Raw genomic sequence first — 26,057 nt, forward strand, 5'->3', positions numbered from 1 at the left:
ATGGGGATCTGTGGACGACACTTATGGGGGATCTGTGGACGACACTTATGGGGGATCTGTGGACGACACTTATGGGGGATCTGTGGACGACACTTATGGGGGATCTGTGGACGACACTTATGGGGATCTGTGGACGACACTTATGGGGGATCTGTGGACGACACTTATGGGGGATCTGTGGACGACACTTATGGGGGATCTGTGGACGACACTTATGGGGGATCTGTGGACGACACTTATGGGGGATCTGTGGACGGACACTTATGGGGGATCTGTGGACGACACTTATGGGGGATCTGTGGACGACACGTTATGGGGATCTGTGGAACACTTCATCTGGGATGTGGACGACACTTATGGGGATCTGTGGACGACACGTATGGGGGATCTGTGGACGACACTTATGGGGGGATCTGTGGACGACACTTATGGGGGATCTGTGGACGACACTTATGGGGGATCTGTGGACGACACTTATGGGGGATCTGTGGACGACACTTATGGGGGATCTGTGGACGACACTTATGGGGGATCTGTGGACGACACTTATGGGGGATCTGTGGGCGACACTTATGGGGGATCTGTGGGCGACACTTATGGGGGATCTGTGGGACACTTATGGGGGATCTGTGGGCGACACTTATGGGGGATCTGTGGGCGACACTTATGGGGGATCTGTGGACGACACTTATGGGGGATCTGTGGACGACACTTATGGGGGATCTGTGGGCGACACTTATGGGGGATCTGTGGGCGACACTTATGGGGGATCTGTGGACGACACTTATGGGGGATCTGTGGACGACACTTATGGGGGATCTGTGGGCGACACTTATGGGGGATCTGTGGGCGACACTTATGGGGGATCTGTGGGCGACACTTATGGGGGATCTGTGGGCGACACTTATGGGGGATCTGTGGGCGACACTTATGGGGGATCTGTGGGCGACACTTATGGGGGATCTGTGGGACACTTATGGGGGATCTGTGGGCGACACTTATGGGGGATCTGTGGGCGACACTTATGGGGGATCTGTGGGCGACACTTATGGGGGATCTGTGGACGACACTTATGGGGATCTGTGGACGACACTTATGGGGGATCTGTGGACGACACTTATGGGGGGATCTGTGGACGACACTTATGGGGGATCTGTGGACGACACTTATGGGGGATCTGTGGACGACACTTATGGGGGATCTGTGGACGACACTTATGGGGGATCTGTGGACGACACTTATGGGGGATCTGTGGACGACACTTATGGGGGATCTGTGGACGACACTTATGGGGATCTGTGGACGAACTTATGGGGGATCTGTGGACGACAACTTATGGGGGATCTGTGGACGACACTTATGGGGGATCTGGTGGACGACACTTATGGGGGATCTGTGGACGACACTTATGGGGGATCTGTGGACGACACTTATGGGGGATCTGTGGACGACACTTATGGGGGATCTGTGGACGACACTTATGGGGGATCTGTGGACGACACTTATGGGGGATCTGTGGACGACACTTATGGGGGATCTGTGGACGACACTTATGGGGGATCTGTGGACGACCACTTATGGGGGATCTGTGGACGACACTTATGGGGGATCTGTGGACGACACTTATGGGGATCTGTGGACGACACTTATGGGGGATCTGGGACGACACTTATGGGGATCTGTGGACGGACACTTATGGGGGATCTGTGGACGACACTTATGGGGGATCTGTGGACGACACTTATGGGGGATCTGTGGACGACACTTATGGGGGATCTGTGGACGACACTTATGGGGGATCTGTGGACGACACTTATGGGGGATCTGTGGACGACACTTATGGGGGATCTGTGGACGACACTTATGGGGGATCTGTGGACGACACTTATTGGGGATCTGTGGACGACACTTATGGGGGATCTGTGGACGACACTATGGGGGATCTGTGGACGACACTTATGGGGATCTGTGGACGACACTTATGGGGGATCTGTGGACGACACTTATGGGTGATCTGTGGGTGTGGACGACACTTATGGGGGATCTGTGGACGACACTTATGGGGATCTGTGGACGACACTTATGGGGGATCTGTGGACGACACTTATGGGGGATCTGTGGACGACACTTATGGGGGATCTGTGGACGACACTTATGGGGGATCTGTGGACGACACTTATGGGGATCTGTGGACGACACTTATGGGGGATCTGTGGACGACACTATGGGGGATCTGTGGACGACACTTATGGGGGATCTGTGGACGAAACTTATGGGGGATCTGTGGACGACACTTATGGGGGATCTGTGACGACACTTATGGGGGATCTGTGGACGACACTTATGGGGGATCTGTGGACGACACTTATTGGGGGATCTGTGGACGACACTTATGGGGGATCTGTGGACGACACTTATGGGGGATCTGTGGACGACACTTATGGGGGATCTGTGGACGACACTTATGGGGGATCTGTGGACGACACTTATGGGGGATCTGTGGACGACACTTATGGGGGGATCTGTGGACGACACTTATGGGGGATCTGTGGACGACACCTTATGGGGGATCTGTGGACGACACTTATGGGGGATCTGTGGACGACCTTATGGGGGATCTGTGGACGACACTTATGGGGGATCTGTGGACGACACTTATGGGGGATCTGTGGACGACACTTATGGGGGATCTGTGGACGACACTTATGGGGGATCTGTGGACGACACTTATGGGGGATCTGTGGACGACACTTAGGGGGGGATCTTGTGGACGACACTTATGGGGGATCTGTGGACGACACTTATGGGGGATCTGTGGACGACACTTATGGGGGATCTGTGGACCGACACTTATGGGGGATCTGTGGACGACACTTATGGGGGATCTGTGGACGACACTTATGGGGGATCTGTGGACGACACTTATGGGGGATCTGTGGACGACACTTATGGGGGATCTGTGGACGACACTTATGGGGATCTGTGGACGACACTTATGGGGGATCTGTGGACGACACTTATGGGGGATCTGTGGACGACACTTATGGGGGATCTGTGGACGACACTTATGGGGGATCTGTGGACGACACTTATGGGGGATCTGTGGACGACACTTATGGGGGATCTGTGGACGACACTTATGGGGGATCTGTGGGACGACACTTATGGGGGATCTGTGGACGCCACTTATGGGGGATCTGTGGACGCACTTATGGGGGATCTGTGGACGACACCTTATGGGGGATCTGTGGACGACAACTTATGGGGGATCTGGGACGACACTTATGGGGATCTGTGGACGACACTTAGGGGGATCTGTGGACGACACTTATGGGGGATCTGTGGACGAACACTTATGGGGGATCTGTGGACGAAACTTATGGGGGATCTGTGGACGACACTTATGGGGGATCTGTGGACGACACTATGGGGGATCTGTGGACGAACTTATGGGGGATCTGTGGACGACACTTATGGGGGATCTGTGGACGACACTTATGGGGATCTGTGGACGACACTTATGGGGGATCTGGGACGACACTTATGGGGGATCTGTGGACGACACTTATGGGGGATCTGTGGACGACACTTATGGGGGATCTGTGGACGACACTTATGGGGGATCTGTGGACGACACTTATGGGGATCTGTGGACGACACTTATGGGGGATCTGTGGACGACACTATGGGGGATCTGTGGACGACACTATGGGGGATCTGGGACGACACTTATGGGGATCTGTGGACGACACTTATGGGAGGATCTGGGACGACACTATGGGGGATCTGTGGACGACACTATGGGGGATCTGTGGACGACACTTATGGGGGATCTGTGGACGACACTTATGGGGGATCTGTGGACGACACTTATGGGGGATCTGTGGACGACACTTATGGGGGATCTGTGGACGACACTTATGGGGGATCTGTGGACGACACTTATGGGGGATCTGTGGGACGACACTTATGGGGGATCTGTGGACGACACTTATGGTGGATTGTGGACGACACTTAGGGGATCTGTGGACGACACTTATGGGGGATCTGTGGACGACACTTATGGGGGATCTGTGGACGACACTTATGGGGGATCTGTGGACGACACTTATGGGGATCTGTGGACGACACTTATGGGGGATCTGTGGACGACACTTATGGGGGATCTGGTGGACGACACTTATGGGGATCTGTGGACGACACTTATGGGGGATCTGTGGACGACACTTATGGGGGATCTGTGGACGACACTTATGGGGGATCTGTGGACGACACTTATGGGGGATCTGTGGACGACACTTATGGGGGATCTGTGGACGACACTTATGGGGGATCTGTGGACGACACTTATGGGGGAGCTGTGGACGACACTTATGGGGGATCTGTGGACGACACTTATGGGGGATCTGTGGACGACACTTATGGGGGATCTGTGGACGACACTTATGGGGGATCTGTGGACGACACTTATGGGGGATCTGTGGACGACACTTATGGGGGATCTGTGGACGACACTTATGGGGGATCTGTGGACGACACTTATGGGGGATCTGTGGACGACACTTATGGGGGATCTGTGGACGACACTTATGGGGGATCTGTGGACGACACTTATGGGGGGGATCTGTGGACGACACTATGGGGGATCTGTGGACGACACTTATGGGGGGGATCTGTGGACGACACTTATGGGGGATCTGTGGACGACACTTATGGGGGATCTGTGGACGACACTTATGGGGGATCTGTGGACGACACTTATGGGGGATCTGTGGACGACACTTATGGGGGATCTGTGGACGACACTTATGGGGGATCTGTGGACGACACTTATGGGGGATCTGTGGACGACACTTATGGGGATCTGTGGACGACACTTATGGGGGATCTGTGGACGACACTTATGGGGGATCTGTGGACGACACTTATGGGGGATCTGTGGACGACACTTATGGGGGATCTGTGGACGACACTTATGGGGGATCTGTGGACGACACTTATGGGGGATCTGTGGACGACACTTATGGGGGATCTGTGGACGACACTTATGGGGGATCTGTGGACGACACTTATGGGGGATCTGTGGACGACACTTATGGGGGATCTGTGGACGACACTTATGGGGGATCTGTGGACGACACTTATGGGGGATCTGTGGACGACACTTATGGGGGATCTGTGGACGACACTTATGGGGGATCTGTGACGACACTATGGGGGATCTGTGGACGACACTTATGGGGGATCTGTGGACGACACTTATGGGGGATCTGTGGACGACACTTATGGGGGATCTGTGGACGACACTTATGGGGGATCTGTGGACGACACTTATGGGGGATCTGTGGACGACACTTATGGGGGATCTGTGGACGGACAACTTATGGGGGATCTGTGGACGACACTTATGGGGGATCTGTGGACGACACTTATGGGGGATCTGTGGCGACACTTATGGGGATCTGTGGACGACACTTATGGGGGATCTGTGGACGACACTTATGGGGGATCTGTGGACGACACTTATGGGGGATCTGTGGACGACACTTATGGGGGATCTGTGGACGACACTTATGGGGGATCTGTGGAGGGTGACGACACTTATGGGGGATCTGTGGACGACACTTATGGGGGATCTGTGGACGACACTTATGGGGGATCTGGGACGACACTTATGGGGGATCTGTGGACGACACTTATGGGGGATCTGTGGACGACACTTATGGGGGATCTGTGGACGACACTTATGGGGGATCTGTGGACGACACTTATGGGGGATCTGTGGACGACACTTATGGGGGATCTGTGGACGACACTTATGGGGGATCTGTGGACGACACTTATGGGGGATCTGTGGACGACACTTATGGGGGATCTGTGGACGACACTTATGGGGGATCTGTGGACGACACTTATGGGGGATCTGTGGACGACACTTATGGGGGATCTGTGGACGACACTTATGGGGGATCTGTGGACGACACTTATGGGGGATCTGTGGACGACACTTATGGGGGATCTGTGGACGACACTTATGGGGGATCTGTGGACGACACTTATGGGGGATCTGTGGACGACACTTATGGGGGATCTGTGGACGACACTTATGGGGGATCTGTGGACGACACTTATGGGGGATCTGTGGACGACACTTATGGGGGATCTGTGGACGACACTTATGGGGGATCTGTGGACGACACTTATGGGGGATCTGTGGACGACACTTATGGGGGATCTGTGGACGACACTTATGGGGGATCTGTGGACGACACTTATGGGGATCTGTGGACGACACTTATGGGGGATCTGTGGACGACACTTATGGGGGATCTGTGGACGACACTTATGGGGGATCTGTGGACGACACTTATGGGGGATCTGTGGACGACACTTATGGGGGATCTGTGGACGACACTTATGGGGGATCTGTGGACGACACTTATGGGGGATCTGTGGACGACACTTATGGGGGATCTGTGGACGACACTTATGGGGGATCTGTGGACGACACTTATGGGGGATCTGTGGACGACACTTATGGGGGATCTGTGGACGACACTTATGGGGGATCTGTGGACGACACTTATGGGGATCTGTGGACGACACTTATGGGGGATCTGTGGACGACACTATGGGGGATCTGTGGACGACACTTATGGGGGATCTGTGGACGACACTTATGGGGGATCTGTGGACGACACTTATGGGGGATCTGTGGACGACACTTATGGGGGATCTGTGGACGACACTTATGGGGGATCTGTGGACGACACTTATGGGGGATCTGTGGACGACACTTATGGGGGATCTGTGGACGACACTTATGGGGGATCTGTGGACGACACTTATGGGGGATCTGTGGACGACACTTATGGGGGATCTGTGGACGACACTTATGGGGGATCTGTGGACGACACTTATGGGGGATCTGTGGACGACACTTATGGGGGATCTGTGGACGACACTTATGGGGATCTGTGGACGACACTTATGGGGGATCTGTGGACGACACTTATGGGGGATCTGTGGACGACACTTATGGGGGATCTGTGGACGACACTTATGGGGGATCTGTGGACGACACTTATGGGGGATCTGTGGACGACACTTATGGGGGATCTGTGGACGACACTTATGGGGGATCTGTGGACGACACTTATGGGGGATCTGTGGACGACACTTATGGGGGATCTGTGGACGACACTTATGGGGGATCTGTGGACGACACTTATGGGGGATCTGTGGACGACACTTATGGGGGATCTGTGGACGACACTTATGGGGGATCTGTGGACGACACTTATGGGGGATCTGTGGACGACACTTATGGGGGATCTGTGGACGACACTTATGGGGGATCTGTGGACGACACTTATGGGGGATCTGTGGACGACACTTATGGGGGATCTGTGGACGACACTTATGGGGGATCTGTGGACGACACTTATGGGATCTTGGACGACACTTATGGGGATCTGTGGACGACACTTATGGGGGATCTGTGGACGACACTTATGGGGGATCTGTGGACGACACTTATGGGGGATCTGTGGACGACACTTATGGGGGATCTGTGGACGACACTTATGGGGGATCTGTGGACGACACTTATGGGGGATCTGTGGACGGCGTAGTTATGGAGAGGGGGATCTGTGGACGGCGTAGTTATGGAGAGGGGGATCTGTGGACGGCGTAGTTATGGAGAGGGGGATATGTGCACTGTTATGGGCATAACAGTGCACAGATCCCTTTCCTCATAACAGTGCACAGATCCCCCTTCCCATAGCAGTGCCATACACAGACCCCCCCTCCTCCCTATAGCAGTGCTATACACAGACCCCCCTCCCCATAGCAGTGCCATAGACAGATCCTCCCCCCTCCCCATAGCAGTGCTATACACAGACCCCCCTTCCCATAGCAGTGCCATAGACAGATCCCCCCTCCCCCTTCCCCCTAACAGCCCCGGCCCCGATGCTTGCATCTTTATTTTACCTTTTTACAATGACGCTCCCGCTCCTGTAACAGCCAGGCAGAGCGGAGCGGACGGCGGCGTAACGTCACTCAATCACGTGACGCGCCTGCTCCGCCCACTTCATGAATGAAGGAGGCGGAGCAGGCGTGTCACGTGAGTGAGTGACGTTACGCCGCCGTCCGCTCTGCCTGGCTGTTACAGGAGCGGGAGCGTCATTGTAAAAAGGTAAAATAAAGATGCAGCGACCGCCCGCCCGCCCGCCCGAATAGCAACGAATCGGCGATTATTCCATAACTGGATTCGTCGACAACGAATCCAGTTATCGAATATAATCGATTACATCGATTAATCGTTGCAGCCCTAGCGATGATCTGGCGGTGTAAATGTACATTCATCAGGTAATTGGATTGTTTGTGCACACACAAAAATCCTTGTTTACCAACAGCAGATTGTGCTGTGTAAACACGATCTGCTTCCGAGAAACGAGTCAGTGTGGGGAAGGGCAATGACATTAGTGATCGCTCCTCCTCATCTCTGGAGGAGATCGTTACATGTTAATGCACTGGTCACCTCCACCAGCAAGCAGCAGATTGAACGCATCCTTCCCGACAATCTGCTGTAATATCGTCCCGTGTAAAGGGACCTTAAGTGTTTGAGATCAGGAGGTCCGAGATAAGACATACATATGAGCTGTCAGCTGACAAGATACAAAGGGAACAAAGTCACAACTTGCAAACAGACTGATTTTTTTAACTCTTGTATTTCAAAAATGTAAAAGACTTTTGATGATGTCATTGCCATGTGATCAGTAACATCCACTTTGTTACATGCTGTTGACATCATCACTGGTCCTTTAACCTTCAACATTTACAAAGATCTTGCTGCAGGAGAAGTTTCTTGATGTTTTTACAGGTATGTGTCTTACGATGTATGACTGTATTAACGTCGCATCATGTACCTCGTATAATGGGCAACATGGGGTTAAGGATTGTGTCACTTTCTATTAATATGAGGCACATGGAGGTTCAAAATTAATAACCCCTTTAATGTATGGGTATTTTTTTACTTTTGGGGGTGGTATCGAGTATCGCAATACTTTTTCTTGGTATCATTATGAGGCGTAGAGCGCCTCATAATGAGATGCAGGTTCTCCTCCTGAGCTTTATACTCAGCGCTGTGCTGTGATCTTTTTCTCAGGAAGAAATCTTGCTGCAGTATAATTTGCTATACCGGATACTGCATCATGCCATGGTGCTTAGACAACATCTGATTTTATGCTGGTCATACTACAGATAGCGTCTACAAGGCCCTCTCCAATCCTCCAGAATAAATAGGCAATGCACACAATGTGATCTGTGTCGTTTTGAAGCATACCTTCTTAAAGGGGTTGTCCCACTTTGCTTTTTTAATCTTATCAGCAGTAGATGTCCTGATAACTTCCTGGTTCTCAGGCAGTTGAGTGAAGGCCACGCCTCCTCATGACTCACCCTGCGTGCTCGTTCATGTGTATGAGGTCATCCACATGGAGCCGTATGTGAGGTCCCGCCCCCCCCCCAGTATAATAAACATTGAGTGCGGCCCCCCCCCCCCCAGTATAATATACATTTAGTGCGCCCCCCCCCCCAGTATAATATACATTCAGTGCGGCCGCCCCCCCCCCAGTATAATATACATTCAGTGCGGCCACCCCCCCCCCAGTATAATATACATTCAGTGCGGCCACCCCCCCCCAGTATAATATACATTCAGTGCGGCCACCCCCCCCCCCCAGTATAATATACATTCAGTGCGGCCACCCCCCCCAGTATAATATACATTCAGTGCGGCCACCCCCCCCCCAGTATAATATACATTCAGTGCGGACCCCCCCAGTATAATATACATTGGTGGCGCAGTGGGAAGTGCCAATGAGGGTTAAAAAAATAAATAAAAAATTAACTCACCTCCTCCAATTGTTCGCGCAGCTGCCGGTCTCCTGTTCTATCTTTAGGACCTGTGAAAGGACCTTTGGTGACATCACTGTGGTCATCACATGGTACATCATATGATCCATCACCATGGTAATGGACCATGTGATTAGCTCAGTGACGTCACCAAAGGTCCTTTCACAGGTCCTAAAGATAGAACAGGAGACCGGCAGCTGCGCGAACAATTGGAGGAGGTGAGTTAATTTTTTATTTATTTTTTTAACCCTCATTGGCACTTCCCACTGCGCCACCAATGTATATTATACTGGGGGGGTCCGCACTGAATGTATATTATACTGGGGGGGGGGTGGCCGCACTGAATGTATATTATACTGGGGGGGGTGGCCGCACTGAATGTATATTATACTGGGGGGGGGGGGGGGTGGCCGCACTGAATGTATATTATACTGGGGGGGGGGGGGGGGGGTGGCCGCACTGAATGTATATTATACTGGGGGGGGGGGGGCGCACTGCGCCACCAATGTTAATACAAATGCAGGAGGTGGGTGCCGGAGTGAAATAGCCGGCACCCGACCTCTATGATAGGGGGCTGCGATCAGCGGCAGTTAACCCCTAAGGTCCCGCTCCCTGTCATAGAGGTCGGGTGCCGGCTATTTGATTCCGGCACCCGCCTGCTGTATTTGCGCATGCGCGGGCGTGCGCGTACTTGTAGGAATGGAGAGGCGGCCCGAGTACTTGTTCAGCCGTTGTGCGCAGGCGCGGCACAGCGATGCGGCCGGACGAAAGAGGCCGTATCCATGGGATACAGAAAACAACAAAGGAATCGCTTTACATGATTTTTTGAATGAAAGGTAGCTTTTGGATAATAACATGGATAGGAAGATATGTTGTGTGGGGGTAAATAGATTAGATAAAACCTATTTTATGAAGTGGGACAACCCCTTTAAACCAACAGATAAAATTAGTACTTCTAGATAATTCTATTTAGCCGAATAAATGCTGACCAGGCTTATCTCTTGGTGGTCACACATCGGCAGAGTGAATGTTAAAGTTCATGCACATTAGATGACAGATAAAGAAGGATTGGTTATGCTTAGTTTATTCCACTCTCCCAACTTGTACTGTCCAACTGCAATGCAGTGGTTCCCGCAAAAGGGTTCTGTATTTTCAATGTCCTATATTACTGCACTGTCATGTAAAAATCAGTAAGGAGTTAGCAGGTCTTGATTGGTTAGGCCTCACTGTAGGGCAGTCTAGCTGGTGAAGTGGAAGGAGTGAAGACACAGCCCCGGACAGTGAATCATCCAGACAGAAAGCTTTAACGCTAGGTTAAAATGGAGAAGAGAAAGGATATGTTTGAAGAGCATACCAGTGTTGACAGGCGGTACGAGCAGAAGCTCTGCGGTGATAACTTGCTTAGAAAGAAGCTTATAGACTCGATAGCAGACATTGTTCAGGAGATTTAAGTCTTATGGTGCCTGGACATACTTTTTACAAGAACACTGAGGACATTGTGGAAACATTTACTGCGAGTATCACAACCTGTGAAAAACTTGCAGAACTTTGCCTGACGCTGGGGTCCACCCTGTGGGTGTATAGTGAGAAATGTCACACCCCCATTTCTAAATTCTTAGGCTTGAGAGAAAAGTGCAGTTTGAGGAAATTTGCTTCAAAGAAAGACCAAGACCGGGTAACTACTACTGAAACCATGTAACCTGTAAAAACTTGGTTACACATGCCAGTCCATGCATGCTGAAAACTAACTAATCATGAATTTATTTCTGTTAACCTAGCCTCATATTTCCTACACTGATGCCACCATCATCTTCAGCTGCCAAGGGACTCTGCCATGCACCTGAAAATTCATCACCATGAAGGGCACCCTGAACAAAAATCAGGCTGGAAAAGAGAGTAAAAGGTGTGCCCTTCCTATCACTGCACGGCCCAGAGGAGTGCCACTGTGAGTAACAACTACAACCACCATCTTGCTACTATCACTCCTATCCTATCCCTTCTCCTGGGCTCCCTGCACACTGAATGAAACATGCACACTTGGTTAAGCTGAGCGTGCCTGTATGTTGGGAGAAAAGGTTTACAGTTAGACGCTCATATTGTGTATGGATAGCTTTGATTGGCGGACTGCTATTCCTTCTAACTCCTCATCCCATACGCTGGTATACACAGCTCAGGAAAGGAACGAGAGCTGCTTTCGAAGCACCTCTGGCAGTAGATTATGGGGATCATATATTAAGACCGGCGTTTTAGACTCCGGTGGCTGTGCCTAAGTTATGTGGAGGTGCCGGCCTCTACATAACTTCGGCGCATCCACCGCCTGTCTAAATGTACGCCAGCTTCCTAAAGGAAGCTTCTTCGTTAAAGCTACATTCCGTGCAGCAATCATTCCCACTGCATGGGGACGAATGATCGCTACTGTGATTGTTCATCTCTGTTCACCACTTGTCAGCAGCACCTCCTTGCTCACACCGCACTATGTGCTGCCGGCAAACAGTGATTTTATGTGACCCAGAAGCAATGGATCACCTAACAAACGAGCGTTTGGCTAAGTTGTCGGGTGTGGACTGGCACATTTACATGGGGCATTTATCTGGAACGAGCATTCATATGAATGTGCGTTCCCAATAATTATTCCAATAATCTGCCTGTGTAAAATGGCCTTTGAAATAAGGAAGAGAACAGTCTGGTGGTATAATGTCAGAGGGTTCTGGTCCACGCTTTGGTCACGGCAGTTGAAAAGTACATACACAGAAAAAAATAAAAATAAAAGAAAAAAATAAAATCATCAATGCGGGCAATTACCATTTTATGTGCTGACAAGATGCTTGATCCAGATGTGGTAGCGGACAGTACCACTGGGGAGCTCAGATCATCTTTGGACTCAGAAACACTTGAAGGAATAAAGTGAGGTCGAAACTAAAGGGCGGAGAATAAATGATTGAAATCAAGATTGAAAAGCAGGCGAAACACAATATAACTTATGGCCAGCATGACACTTTAACCCCTTGGAAACATCTAAAATACATTTACGGTGCTGGTGCTATGTAAAGTCCATAATATGTACATCATGGTGCTGGCAAACAAGCTGTTCCCACATTATCTGCAGATGGTGTCAGCTGAATATTATAACTGACACTCTGCTGGAATAGCCAGGATTGGAGGAGACTACAGTCCCAGCTGTTTAACCCCTATGATGGCATGATCAAAAGAATCTGCGGCGTCTGAGGCATTATAGGAAAGGCCTGCCTCAATCACACCATTGTGTACCTGTGATGTAATCGCGAGGTGCTCATGCAGCCATAGTAGACAGCAATGTATGCAAAACCAAAAAACACTGAACATTATATGAAATTGGTACCACAAAAAAATACCACTCGTCACAGCCCCCCCCAAAAAATCCCTTATACAGCTACATCCATGAAAATATTAAAAAGCTATGGTCCTCATAATTCAGTGATAAAAAATAACATTTCTGTGTCTTTAAAGCCCCAGATACCTGCATCATTAAAGGTTTTTTTCACCTTTCCTATGACAAAATGTTCTCTACATCATGGAGGTCACGGTCACCGCTACAGTTGTCATCAGTCTGAGTCGAGTCATAGCTGGATGAAGAGATCGGTGAGGGACCCAGGGAGTGGGATCATGGATGTGGTGGGAGATCGGTGAGGGACCCAGGGATTGGGATCATGGAAGTGGTGGGAGATCGGTGAGGGACCCAGGGAGTGGGATCATGGAAGTGGTGGGAGATCGGTGAGGTCAGTATTATTTTGCTATTATAGACCAGAGCTTTTTATAAAATAAAATAAAATTGGGCCAGGAGCTGGACAACCCCTTTAAGAGTAACTTGTTAGCAGCACATTTTCCTGCTCCTCCTAATCCACTCAAATCTCAGGCGATCTCTTTACCTACATTACAGCAGACGGTAATAGTTTATGTAACAATCACACATCACTAAATCTGGCGCCCCTTTGGACTGTCTAGTCTAACGTCACACCGCCTATTGTTTGGATTACTGTCACAATAAGGAATGCCTTTTCTCCTTGGAGGAGGAGCCAGAGTGGATTCTTCTTTTTGGCTTACTCGTGCCATAAAAATACATAAAATGAGACGTGACGATTTCTGGCGCAATTTAAGACAAGTGGCATTTCCTATAATAAACAGGTATCGTGTTGCCCGTGATATCTAGTAAATGAAGGTAAGCATCAGGGAAAATGTACAGTTTATGTTGGATTTCAATATTTGATCTTTTTTTTATTTCTGCTGCGTGCTCGGTATGACGGGATCTAGCGTTCGGCCAGCCTAATTCCTTCTTACTCACGTCTTGCTCTGCTGTGGCAGCAGGAGTGTGGATGGGGGAGGGGAGATCATGCTGTGAAGTGGTCGGCACCTGCTGAAAGGTCACGGAGGAACTGCAGCCAGGGTCTTCTCTCCTAGGTGGATGATCTGCTACCAATAGACAGGAGATACAATTACGAATATTCTTAACATTGCAAAATATTCTAAAATTTTAAAAAATAAAGTGTTGCAGTGAACAGCAGAACAGGTTGAAGCAAAATATTCATCAAATATTATTCATGGACGTGTTCATTACTATTGTGCAGGTCCCGTAGATGTAGAATGTCTCAGTGCCTGTGTTACAGTGCCACCTTGTGTTCAACACCTTGGTACTGCACTTCACTATCACAAGAGCATTTTTATAACAAATAAGCAAATTCTTAACATATTCTGCGATGGAGAAACACAAGGCCACCAGCATACGCTGCAATATACACAACTACAGGCGAAACGCGAAAAATTTTAATATCGTGCAAAGTTCATTTATTTCAGTAATGCTACTTAAAGGTGAAACTAACACATGAGATAGACTCATCACATGCAAAGCGAGATATTTCAAGCCTTTATTTGTTATAATTTGGATGATTATGGCTTACAGTTTATGAAACCCCAAAGTCACAATTTTGAGGTCCCCTTTGCTCAGGGGGTATGGATTAATTAGCTGACCAGAGTGTGACACTGAGCCTAGAATATTGAACCTTTTCACAAAATTAGAATTTTAAGCTGCATTAATGCAATTCCTTTTAATTTGCATTACTGAAATAAATGGACTTTTGCAAAATATTTTAATTTTTCGAGTTTCACCTGTAACAGGTTTTTCTTCCATGAACTCATCCAGAAGACGTGTCCTACCGTGCTCTGCTCGGATTTCTCTCCCTTGAAACATGGACATTGCCTCAATATTTAACGCACAGACACCACGCATGAATGCTTTCTTCATGGATCCCTCAAACTGGTCCCTCTCTGCGTGAAGCCTTGAAACTTCTGCTCTAGCTTCTTCCAGAGCACCACTCAACTACAAATGGCAAGAAGGGAAAGGGTAAATGATGCGGCTTGCATGGCATATTGGTGATCATTCGCTTTTTAATGCAACAGGTGTACAGGTAAGAATGGCTGCACAGTTTTGTGTGTAAAACTGTGGTATTATCAGCAAATTCGTCTGTAAAAAAAAAAAATAATTTGGGGTTTTGGACACTTGTCTACGTACCCTTAAAATGGAGAAAAACAACAAAAAAAAAAACCCTTATAACCTTCTAAATAACTTAACTGATCATGCCAAGCACATTGCTGCTGACCAGATTCATTCTTGCCCAATTGAGGATTCTCTTATAGGGGTCGTCTCACTTCAGCAAATGGCATTTATCATGTAGATAAAGTTACTACAAGGCAGTTACTAATGTATTGTGATTGTCCATATTGCCTCCTTCGCTGGCTGGATACATTTTTCCATCACATTATACACTGCTCGTTTCCATGGTTACGACCACCCTGCAATCCAGCAGCGGTGGCCATGCTTGCACACTATAGGAAAAAGCACCAGGCTATGTGAGCTACCACCCAGCCACCAGGGAGGCTGGCACTTTTTCTTATGGTGTGCAAGCATGGCCACCGCTGCTGGATTGCAGGGTGTCTTAACCATTGAAACGAGCAGTGTATAAGGTGATGGAAAATAAATCCAGCGAGCGACGGAGGCAATATGGGTAATAACAATACATTAGTAAATGGCTTCTAAAAGCTTTCTCTACATGATAAATTCCACTTGCTGAAGTGAGACAACCCCTTTAAAGGCGTTTTCCAGGACTTACGTTGGCTAGGTCATCAGATCAGCAGATGTCCACCTCCCAGCACCCCTGCCAATCAGCTGTTTTTGCAAGCTCTGCCTTTGGAACCAGGCAACAGAACCATGTTTGGTCCACTGTGTAGTAGCCATGCCTGGTTACTGCAGCTCTTATCCCATCCACTTTTGGTTCTTGTGCTGTAGCCGATTGGCTTGTAGTCTTGGGAGCTGGACTCCTGCTGATCTAATATTCAGGACCTACCCTAAGAACAGGTCATCAATAAGTAAGTCCTGCCTGGTAAACACCATTTCATTTCCAGGGGAAACCAAGTACCTTATGGATGTTACATTATGTAAAGTTTATCAGTATCTAGATAGATTACTGGTTAAATACCTGAGCAACTTTGGATTCATAATCACTAGAGAGCTCAACGCAAACCTCTTCGGCTCTGGCTCGGCACGCCTGTTCCACTTTGTCCTTCCAGTTGGACTCCATAACGGAGCGCCATGTTCTCCACACGCTCTTCAACAACATCCTTCTGTAGTGTCTGTCGGCCAGACTGCATACATAATCCTAAGAAAATACTTCATTCATTGAGACAACAAATCCCCTGCATTGTACAATCTAGACTTGACCCAACATAATGATTCCTCACCCTAAGAAATGTGACCCCAGGGGGTTACATGCAAGGTAGGGTACGGCCAAAGGGTCAGATTTCTGAATGCAGTTTTGGAAGCCTAAATCAGGAGTGGATCTTAAAAGAAGAGAAAATATAAAGGAGACATAGGACTTCTCTTTTTTTAATTAGCTCCTGGTTGTGGCTTCCAAAACAGCATCAAGAAACCCGATGGTTTACGTGCTGAACCCTCGGGGTACGTGCACCGCGCTCATGCTGTGCTTTTACTATTAGCAGCTCAGTGTATGACCATACCCTTTGGGGTGGGGTAGTGTAATGCACTATGCTAGAGTAGGGGGCACTTAGGATCACTGAGAAATACTGGATTATAGAGAATTGTTCTAAACCACACTAGGTGGCCCTAAGAAAAGGAAGCATACTCTAAAAGGAGACAGTAGAAAGATCTGGACTAACATGGCAAAGTGTTAAAGGGGAGAGTACTACAAACTAGGATCAACAGTCCTAGGGGATCATTTATTAACTTGAACTACGCCTATATTCAGGTTACGGTAGTTGCGCTGCAATCTCTGACTTTTCCCAGCTCATGCCAGGTTTAGGCGTAGAAAATGGTCTAAATGTAAGCAGTCTACGAAGCAGTCTTACATTTAGAAGCGGTGCTGGATGCGCCGAATTTATGTAGAGGCCGGCACCTCTACCTGACTTCGGTGATCCGCCGCAAGAGCAGGGGCTTTATTAAATGGAACCTGTCATCAACTTTATGCTGCCCATACTAACGGCAGAATAAAGTAGAGACAGATGAGCTGATTTCAGCGGTCTGTCATTTATAAGTTACAAGTAAGTGGTTGCCGAGAACCAACATCACAATCATTGCAGACTGGGCCTGGAAAAGAGTCCCGGCCACCTGAGAAGAGTCCTGGTTATTCATGAATTCCTGCTCTCCTGCCCACCTGCTGATGGCTGACAGTCTTCTACCTAGTTTTCTCCCTTTCTCTCTAGGAGAGAACTGCCAACCATCAGCAGATGGGGCGAGATAGCAGGAGATTAGGAATAACCAGGACTCTTCTCAGGTATATGTGACTCTTTTCCAGGCCTGGGCTGCAATGGTTATGATGCTGGTTCTCAGAAACCACTTACTTTTAGCTCATGAGTGACACATCACTGAGATCAGCATTTCTGTCACCAATTTATGCTGCCCTCAGTGAGATCAGCATAAATATGATGACAGGTTCCCTTTAAGATCGGCATCTAAAACACTGGTCTTAAGAAATGACCCCCAAAATCGACAGAGGACTTTTGTCCCATTGGGGCTTTAATTTGAACACCAGGGACTATATGTGACCACCACTTTATATAAAAAAAAAAAAAAAAAAAAAAAAAAAAGAAGAAGACCCTTCCTGTGGTTGTGCAGACGGGGAGCTTGGCAACTGCTCTAATGATGAGTGAGGATCCCAGTGGTGGCATTTATCATCCTCTGGCTGTTCATAAATGACCATTGAGGGAAATTCCCCACTACTCCCGTTCCAACACTAAACGGATCCCTGCTGGTTTATACCCCCTCGTCCGATCTCGAAAAACATAGGAAATTCCAGTGATGAGCTCAGCCAATCACTGAGTCTGACGGTGAATTATCTCCGGGAATTCAACATGCCCGACCCTTCTTTCCCTTCAGGAGAGAGTGATGACATCACCATACACACTAGAATTTAGGCATCCTCAAACTGTGGCCCTCCAGCTGTTGTAAAAATACAACCCCCACAATGCCCTGCTGTAGGCTGATACCTATAGGCTGTTTGGGCATGCTGGGAGTTGTAGTTTTGCAACAGCTGGGGGGGCCGCACTAGATAGTTGATGGTGCAACAGACATTTATCTGACCACCTTAAAGGGGAGTATGCCACTGTACAGTCAATGAGATATGTTGGCCATTGGCCACAAGGAGAAAAAAAATTTATACTGTGTGCTATGTTTTTTGCCATCACCCACTGTATATTCTATACTGCAAAAAATATTTAAAAACTCTAGCGTATACCACCCTGGCAGAGACTAAACATACAGTCAGGTAACTGGGTATCTATGACTATGTTCTGTATGTGCCAGGGGCTTTCTCAGAGCATACACCAAACCAGTTTACTGAACTTGGTATGAACATAGCCCTATGCGGAAAAGTTCTGTCCAATAAACCAGAAGAAAACAGCACTGCAAAAGGTCAAGTGAAACAGTCGCTTCATTCGCCGCCAAAACGTTTCCTTCTGAACAAGGAGTTCACTTGACCTTCTGAAGTGCGGCTTCTCCTTGAGTGTGGTCTAGGAGTCTAGCCTCTGAAGTGGGTGCAGCCGTCCATTGTGAAGGGCCTGGATACTGTGCTGGGCACGCTCTTGAAAGGACCTTTCGTTTCTTAGCACCAGTTAAAAGGACACCTGTTTTAACCCCAGCATTGAGAGTTTGGGAATGATTCACATGTCGGGCTCTTCACCTCCTGTCTGCCCTCTATTTGCTGCAACCGCCAGTGGGAAAATGTTCGCATTAGTTCCGTCTTTTCCTTCTGCTTCTCCAGCGCACGGGTCAGGTTGGAAATCACCTAGGGGTAAGAACATCATATCTGGTGAGGTCAGAGGTTCTAATAAAGGACTGGTAGATCTGAAATGTGTAAGGGAACAGAGAATGCAGCAGTGGCATGAACAACGGATGTCTGTATTCATTTGTGTCAAAGGGAAATGAAAGGAGCACAGAACCGAGGCCTGAACGATAAAGTGCACAGGAGGTAATCTCGCCCACGGGGTTGATCAGTCTGCAGGATTTTCGGCATGTCCCTGAAGAAAACAACCTTACAGAAATCCCGCAGAGAACATGGAGGTTGATTGCCTTCCCATCTCTTTCATTTAGTGCTCATACACAAGGCCATAGCCGTTTTTGTGGGCCGCAAATTGCGGATCCACAAAACACGGATACTGGCTGTGTGCATTATGCATTTTGCAGAATGGAACGCCTTGCCCTCTATAGAACAGGTCTATCCTTGTACGTAAGACAGACAAGTATGTTCTATATATTTGTTTTTGCAGGTAGCACGGAACGGACATACGGATGCGGACAGCGCATTGTGCGCTGTCCGCATCTTTTGTGGCCCAATTGAAGTTAATGGGGCCATATCCAGATTGGATGATGACAAAAACCCCAGTCGTGGGCATGAGCCGGTAGATGGCGGAGGCCCAGGTGGAGCTTTGCAATGGGGTTGTGGCCTAAAGAGGTATTGCCATCTTGACATTTATGGAATATCTACAGGATCTGCCATAAACGCCCAACAGGTGCGGGGCCCCAAGGTGGGAACCACGTCTCAGGGCCACACTTACTTTCAGAAGATGGGGAGAGAGCCGTGTGTGTGACAATCTCTCCATTCACAGCAGAGTACCCCTTTAATATTAGTCTCCTATTGCAGAGAGAAAAGTAGTGGATAGCTCCTTCTGCAGCCAATCACAATTTATTCATCTAAATTCCTGCTCATTCTGGCCGGGAGGCGGTCCTATTAGTGATTGACAGCTGTCTCTGTATACAGTCAGAGGACAGCTGTCAATCACTGAGAGGACCGCCTCCTGGACTACAAAGGCCCGAATGAGCAGGAGTATAAATGACAAGTTTTACTGAATCTTTTACCAGAAAACTATATACAATCTGCTCAGCCTCTCCTGCTCTAGATCCTGCTGGCTGCAGGTTACTTTGCATTTTCATGGTAACAGTTTTCGTACTGACCACTAGGCCTGATAGTCAAGACTTCCTGTTCTGTACAGGTTATCAGTAGCCATTGCATTATCACCACAGGCTGGATTACAATTACAGATATCATCGAAGTATAGACAACACAGGATTCACCATTCACAGTTTATCTGCTCCGTCCTGACCTCTGCACAGGTAACAGAGCATGCCTACAAAAATCTCCCATAGAAGTCAATAAGGTTCAGTAGCCAATGTGACAATTTTATTTTAGTTTTTTTTTAAAATATAAGAGAAAATAAAAAAAATAAAAAAAATTCTATAAAAAACATGTTTAAAGGGGGTTCTCCGGGAATTAAGAAAATGAAAATAACTAAATATGACTTTATTATAAATCTATTCCCAAATATCTTTCATTAGTTATGATGGCTCGTTTTGTCTGGGGAGAATCATTAGGAGAAATAAAATGTCTGTCATCCTATTAGTACACACAAAACCTGTCCTAATCACATAGCAGGACACAGCCACATATCATCAGCTCTCTATGCTTCATGTCTCCCCATGAACTCTGTTCCTTCAGAGATTCAGCTGAAGATCATGTTAAACAGTATTCAGGACCGTGGCATAACTACCGGGGAAGCGGCTGCTTCGGGGCCCGGGCTGACAAGGGGCCCGGCGCCCGACAGCGTGTCAGTCAAGTTTAATCTTTTTTATTTATGTGCAAATTACCTTCCTAACGTGCCCAAAGGGCTGTCCCTCTGGCCGTTTGTGCCCAGCCACACCCATTATCGCCAAGCCCACCACCGCCCCACTGTTAATTATTCACTGCTGTCCTCGTCTTTTTGTGCCGTAGTCTCGCGCATGCGCTGATGTTACTTACGTCCGGGCCCATGCGGTGTCCTGGCAGCAGCCTCAAGTAGTGTAATCACGCATGCGCCAGCTTTCTGGCGCATACGCGATTACATGACTTGAGGCTGCTGCCAGGACACCGCGGGGGCCCGCACGTGAGTAACATTGGCGCATGCGCGAGACTACGGCACAAAAAGACGAGGACAGCAGTGAATAATTAACAGTGGGGAGGTGGTGGGCTTGGCGATAATGGGCGCGGCTGGGCACAAACGGCCGGAGGGACAGCCCTTTGGGCACGTTAGGAAGGTAATTTGCACATAAATAAAAAAGATTTTTATCAAAAATAAAAAAGGACAGGTGGGGGTAAAAATAGTATATCAAAAATGGGCGGGGCTGTGGGGCCCAGGCACTTCTAGTTACGCCCATGATTCAGGACCATAACCCCTGACAAGCAGCGCAGAGAGGAGGATGAGGCAGCCCTTTAACTCAGTGCTCTGAAGTAACTTGTCCTCCTGTGTGATTAGGACAGGTTTTGTATGTACTTCTAAGATGGCGGCCATTTTATTACTCCTAATGATCGCTCCCCAGAGAAAATGAGCCATTATAACTAATAGAAAGGTATTTTTTTTTTTATAATAAAGTCATATTTACGTATTTTATTTTCTTAATTCCTGAAAAACCCTTATAAGATAAAAACCAACTCCGAACAATAGCTCAGTTTCTGATAACACATTTCCTTTAAGCAAGAAATGGCAGGGTTAAAAGGGGTTGTCTAATTTCAGAAAATGGCATTTATCATGTAGAGAAAGTTACTACAAGGCACTTACTAATGTGTTGTGATTGTCCATTTTGCTTCCTTTGCTAGCTGGATTCGTTTTTTTTCATCACATTATACATTGCTTATATCCATGGTTACGACCACCCTGCAATCCAGCGGTAGTTGCGCTTGCATACTATAGGAAAAAGTGCTGGCCCCTCTGTTGGCCAGGACCGTTTGAGTGTGCATAGGCTAGCGCTTTTTCCTATAGTGTGCAAGCACGGCCACCAAAAGCCGGCTCACAGGGTGGTCGTAACCATGGAAATGAGCAGTGTATAATGTGGTGGAAAAATGAATCCAGCCAGGAAAGGAGACAATATGGCCAATCACAATACATTAGTAAGTGCCTCGTATTAATGCCATTTACTGAAGTGAGACAGCCCCTTTAAATTTTTCTTCTTTTATGTGGAGCCTTTTTTCAATGTTTTTGTGGCTATTTTCTCTGCCCTTTTTAGTGCCCACGCTACCAACATGAGGTGCTAGTACGTCAATACATATGACCTCTATGTTGAGGAGTGGAAAGGGCAGACTGAGATCTTAAAAAGCATGAGGAATGGATACAGAAAGTATACTGAAGTTCAGGGCACAGTCTGTCACTTTAAAGAAATCCAGCAGCTGAGAATACGGAGGCAGGATTACACTGTGGTTATTGAGTGATTATAAATCTAATGAGCGACTGATTGGGAAAACAAAAAAGCCATAATACAGTGAATGGACTATACCGAGAGCTAATTACAGGCTGCAGGAACATGACTCAGCCAATCAATCACCCCTGGAGTCCTCCTGCCGCTACGCACATTGCCCGTGCGCCCACGCAGCCAGCGGGAGCGCCACACAAATGCACATTTATCGTCACACGCTGTATACAAGATCATTCAGTGTGTGCGTGCTGAGCCCTACAGTACATTCAATTGTCATTATATCAAGTGCTACGCGAGATGGGCGCAGCGAGACTGAATGTGCGACATGTAGCAGAAAGGCGTGACAGCCCGATTATGGGACTCTGCGACGTTATTCTAATTATTGGCTTGTCTACTAAAATAACTCATTTTGTTTTCACTTTTCAATGGTTTGTCTGGCAGCAGAGACGTGATACCGCAGAAGAAAGCATGCCGGATACCATATTCTCAGGGATGTGCACCGGATGCTGACTACAAGACTGCCATGTTAATGAGCAAGCAAAACACATTGGTAGTATGAACACAATCAGTATTTTATATTAATAGTGTTCAAGGGGTTGTCCGGGCTTTAAATAATAATGACCTATCCTCAGGGTAGGTCATAGATATCAGATCGGTGGGGGTCCGACACCCGGCACCCCTGCCAATCAGCTGTATGAGGAGACGGCGCGCGCGCAGTGTGCAGGTGCCATCTCTCTTCCTGTTTACTGCTGCAGTCTATGGTCTTTGCCACAGACATCACAGCAGGAAAAGAGATGGCACCTGCACACTGCGCGCGCCGTCTCCTCATACAGCTGATTGGCAGGGGTGCCAAGTGTCGGACCCCCGCCGATCTGGTATGGACGATCTATCCTGAGGGTAGGCCTTCAATATTAAATGCCCGGACAACCCCTTTAAATTCTACAGCTGACTCTATAAGAAATACTGTTTCTGTTTCATCAAGCAAACACAACATAAGGGCTCATGCACATGAACCTATTTTATTTCCGTGTCCGTTCAGTTTTTTTGCGGACCGTATGCGGAACCATTCATTTCATAGGGTTCACAAAAAAAACTAAACTGAAGTTACTCCGTGTGCATTCTGTTTATGTAACCGTATTTCCGTTCCGCAAAAAAAATAGAACGTGTCCTATTATTGTCCGCATTACGGACAAGGATATGACTGTTCTATTAGGGACCAGCTCGTCCGTTCTGCAAAATACGGAATGCACATCATCCGTATTTTTTGTGGATCTGTTTTTTGCAGATCGCTAAATACATACGGTGGTGTGCATGAGCCCTAAACTAGCAAACATACTATGATCTTTAAAGAAACCTAAAAGGCGTTGTCCCATCTGGGACATTTAATGCAAATCACTAGGATAGGACATATAAGTCAGATAGTTGCAGCTTCCACTTCTGGGACTGCTACTTCCAAAATGGGCCTCTGAAATGATCGGGGAACAAACCGCACATGTGCTGCCATGGAACGACCAAAAATACCTGAATGAACACTCTTGGCTATTTTCACAAGTCCAGTAGCAGTGAACGGAGAGCAAGCAGCGAAAGTGTGGCCACCCCATTCACCACTATGGGACTTCCAAAAATAGCTGAGCCAGTAGCAGTGAAAGGGGGGTGGCTGCACATGTGCAGCTTGCTCTCTCTGCCCCACAGGGTTACGGTTTTGGGGTTTTTCTTTTTTAGCATTTTTTTGGGGTCAACTTGCATTTTTCTCTAATGTGTTTTTTTTGTAGTGGTTTCCAATGTAATCTTTATAGAACTTCAAAAATGCAGGCAAAACACTGGTAGAAAAGTCACACAAAAAAAAAAAGTAAGACACATAGGTCCCTAAATACATTTGGTGAATCTTCTGGCAGTCCATTCTCCAGAAAAACAGTTCTGTGCCATCTATGATCTGAAGCAGGGTGGAAATCAATGATTTTTTTTTTTTTTTTAATAAAAGATTTTTTTTTTTAAAGTAAATCGATTTTTTTTTATATACAATGCTTTTTGAGGAAAATATATTGCCATCCAAAGGTTATTCCATCATGAAATAAAGATTTGTTTTTTAATTATGTAGAATAAGGCTGTACGTGGACTCCCATATTGTTGAATGGATTAGGCAGAGGGACAGACAACAGAGGGTTGTAGTCAATGGAGTATATTCAGACCAAGGTCTTGTTACCGTTACAGAAGGCCTCGATGGTAAGGTTTGTCTTTTTGCTGATGACACAAAGATTTGAAACAGGGCTGATGTTCCTGGAAGGATACATCAAATGGAAAAGGATTTAGGAAAACTAGAGGAATGGTCAAAAATCTGGCAACTAAAATGTAATGTTGATAAGTGCAAGATAATGCACCTGGGACGTAAAAACCCAAGAGCAGAATATAAAATCAGTGATACAGTCCTAACCTCAGTATCTGAGGAAAGGGATTTAGGGATCATTATTTCAGAAGACTTAAAGGTAGGCAGACAATGTCACAGAGCAGCAGGAAATGCTAGCAGAATGCTTGGGTGTATAGCAAGAGGAATTACCAGTAGAAAGAGGGAGGTGCTCATGCCGCTCTACAGAACACTAGTGAGACCTCACTTGGAGTATTGTGCGCAGTACTGGAGACCATATCTCCAGAAGGATATTGATACTTTGGAGAGAGTTCAGAGAAGAGCTACTAAACTAGTACATGGATTGCAGGATAAAACTTACCAGGAAAGATTAAAGGACCTTAACATGTATAGCTTGGAAGAAAGACGAGACAGAGAGGATATGATAGAAACTTTTAAATACATAAAGGAAATTAACAAGGTAAAAGAGGAAAGAATATTTAAAAGAAGAAAAACTGCTACAAGAGGACATAGTTATAAATTAGAGGGGCAAAGGTTTAAAAGTAATATCAGGAAGTATTACTTTACTGAGAGAGTAGTGGATGCATGGAATAGCCTTCCTGCAGAGGTGGTAGCTGCAAATACAGTGAAGGAGTTTAAGCATGCATGGGATAGGCATAAGGCCATCCTTCATATAAGATAGGGCCAGGGGCTATTCATAGTGTTCAGTATATTGGGCAGACTAGATGGGCCAAATGGTTCTCATCTGCCGACACATTCTATGTTTCTATATGTGTAATTTTTTGGGTAAATAAATTCCACTAATCCATTCACAATGTCATGCTCTTCCAGAGATTTTTGTAAAATTATTGGGCAGTTTCTCTGCCTACAAGATATTATCACAGATGCTTGGTTTACTTTTGCAGTTCTCAAAACTGAATTTGACTCAGCAGAGATCACATGCCTCTTCTTCACAGCAAAAATGTTATAACATAAACAGAGTTGAGAAAAATACCTTAATCCTAACTTCTACAAACCTAT

At 47.4% G+C, this 26,057-nt stretch overlaps 1 protein-coding gene across 3 annotated transcripts in view; it reads right to left on the reverse strand.

Annotated features, from left to right (window-relative positions):
- Positions 1 to 26,057, reverse strand: part of POC5 (POC5 centriolar protein) — a 72,196-nt gene that overhangs the window by 25,336 nt on the left and 20,803 nt on the right. Inside the window, exons 7-12 of one of the 3 annotated variants that reach the window (XM_044291967.1) lie at positions 19,137 to 19,241; positions 16,422 to 16,601; positions 15,103 to 15,265; positions 14,234 to 14,361; positions 12,718 to 12,831; positions 11,045 to 11,224 (exon numbers count right to left, since the gene is read on the reverse strand). In XM_044291967.1, coding sequence (XP_044147902.1) covers positions 11,219 to 11,224; positions 12,718 to 12,831; positions 14,234 to 14,361; positions 15,103 to 15,265; positions 16,422 to 16,601; positions 19,137 to 19,241 — 696 coding nt within the window. In that variant the 3' untranslated portion in view covers positions 11,045 to 11,218. Of the gene's footprint in view, positions 1 to 11,044; positions 11,225 to 12,717; positions 12,832 to 14,233; positions 14,362 to 15,102; positions 15,266 to 16,421; positions 16,602 to 19,136; positions 19,242 to 26,057 lie in introns of those variants that run through there. The other 2 variants (XM_044291961.1, XM_044291954.1) reach the window with 2 other exon arrangements.

The sequence above is a fragment of the Bufo gargarizans genome, chromosome 1 (assembly GCF_014858855.1).
Source record: "Bufo gargarizans isolate SCDJY-AF-19 chromosome 1, ASM1485885v1, whole genome shotgun sequence".
In the NCBI taxonomy this organism is placed as follows: domain Eukaryota; kingdom Metazoa; phylum Chordata; class Amphibia; order Anura; family Bufonidae; genus Bufo; species Bufo gargarizans.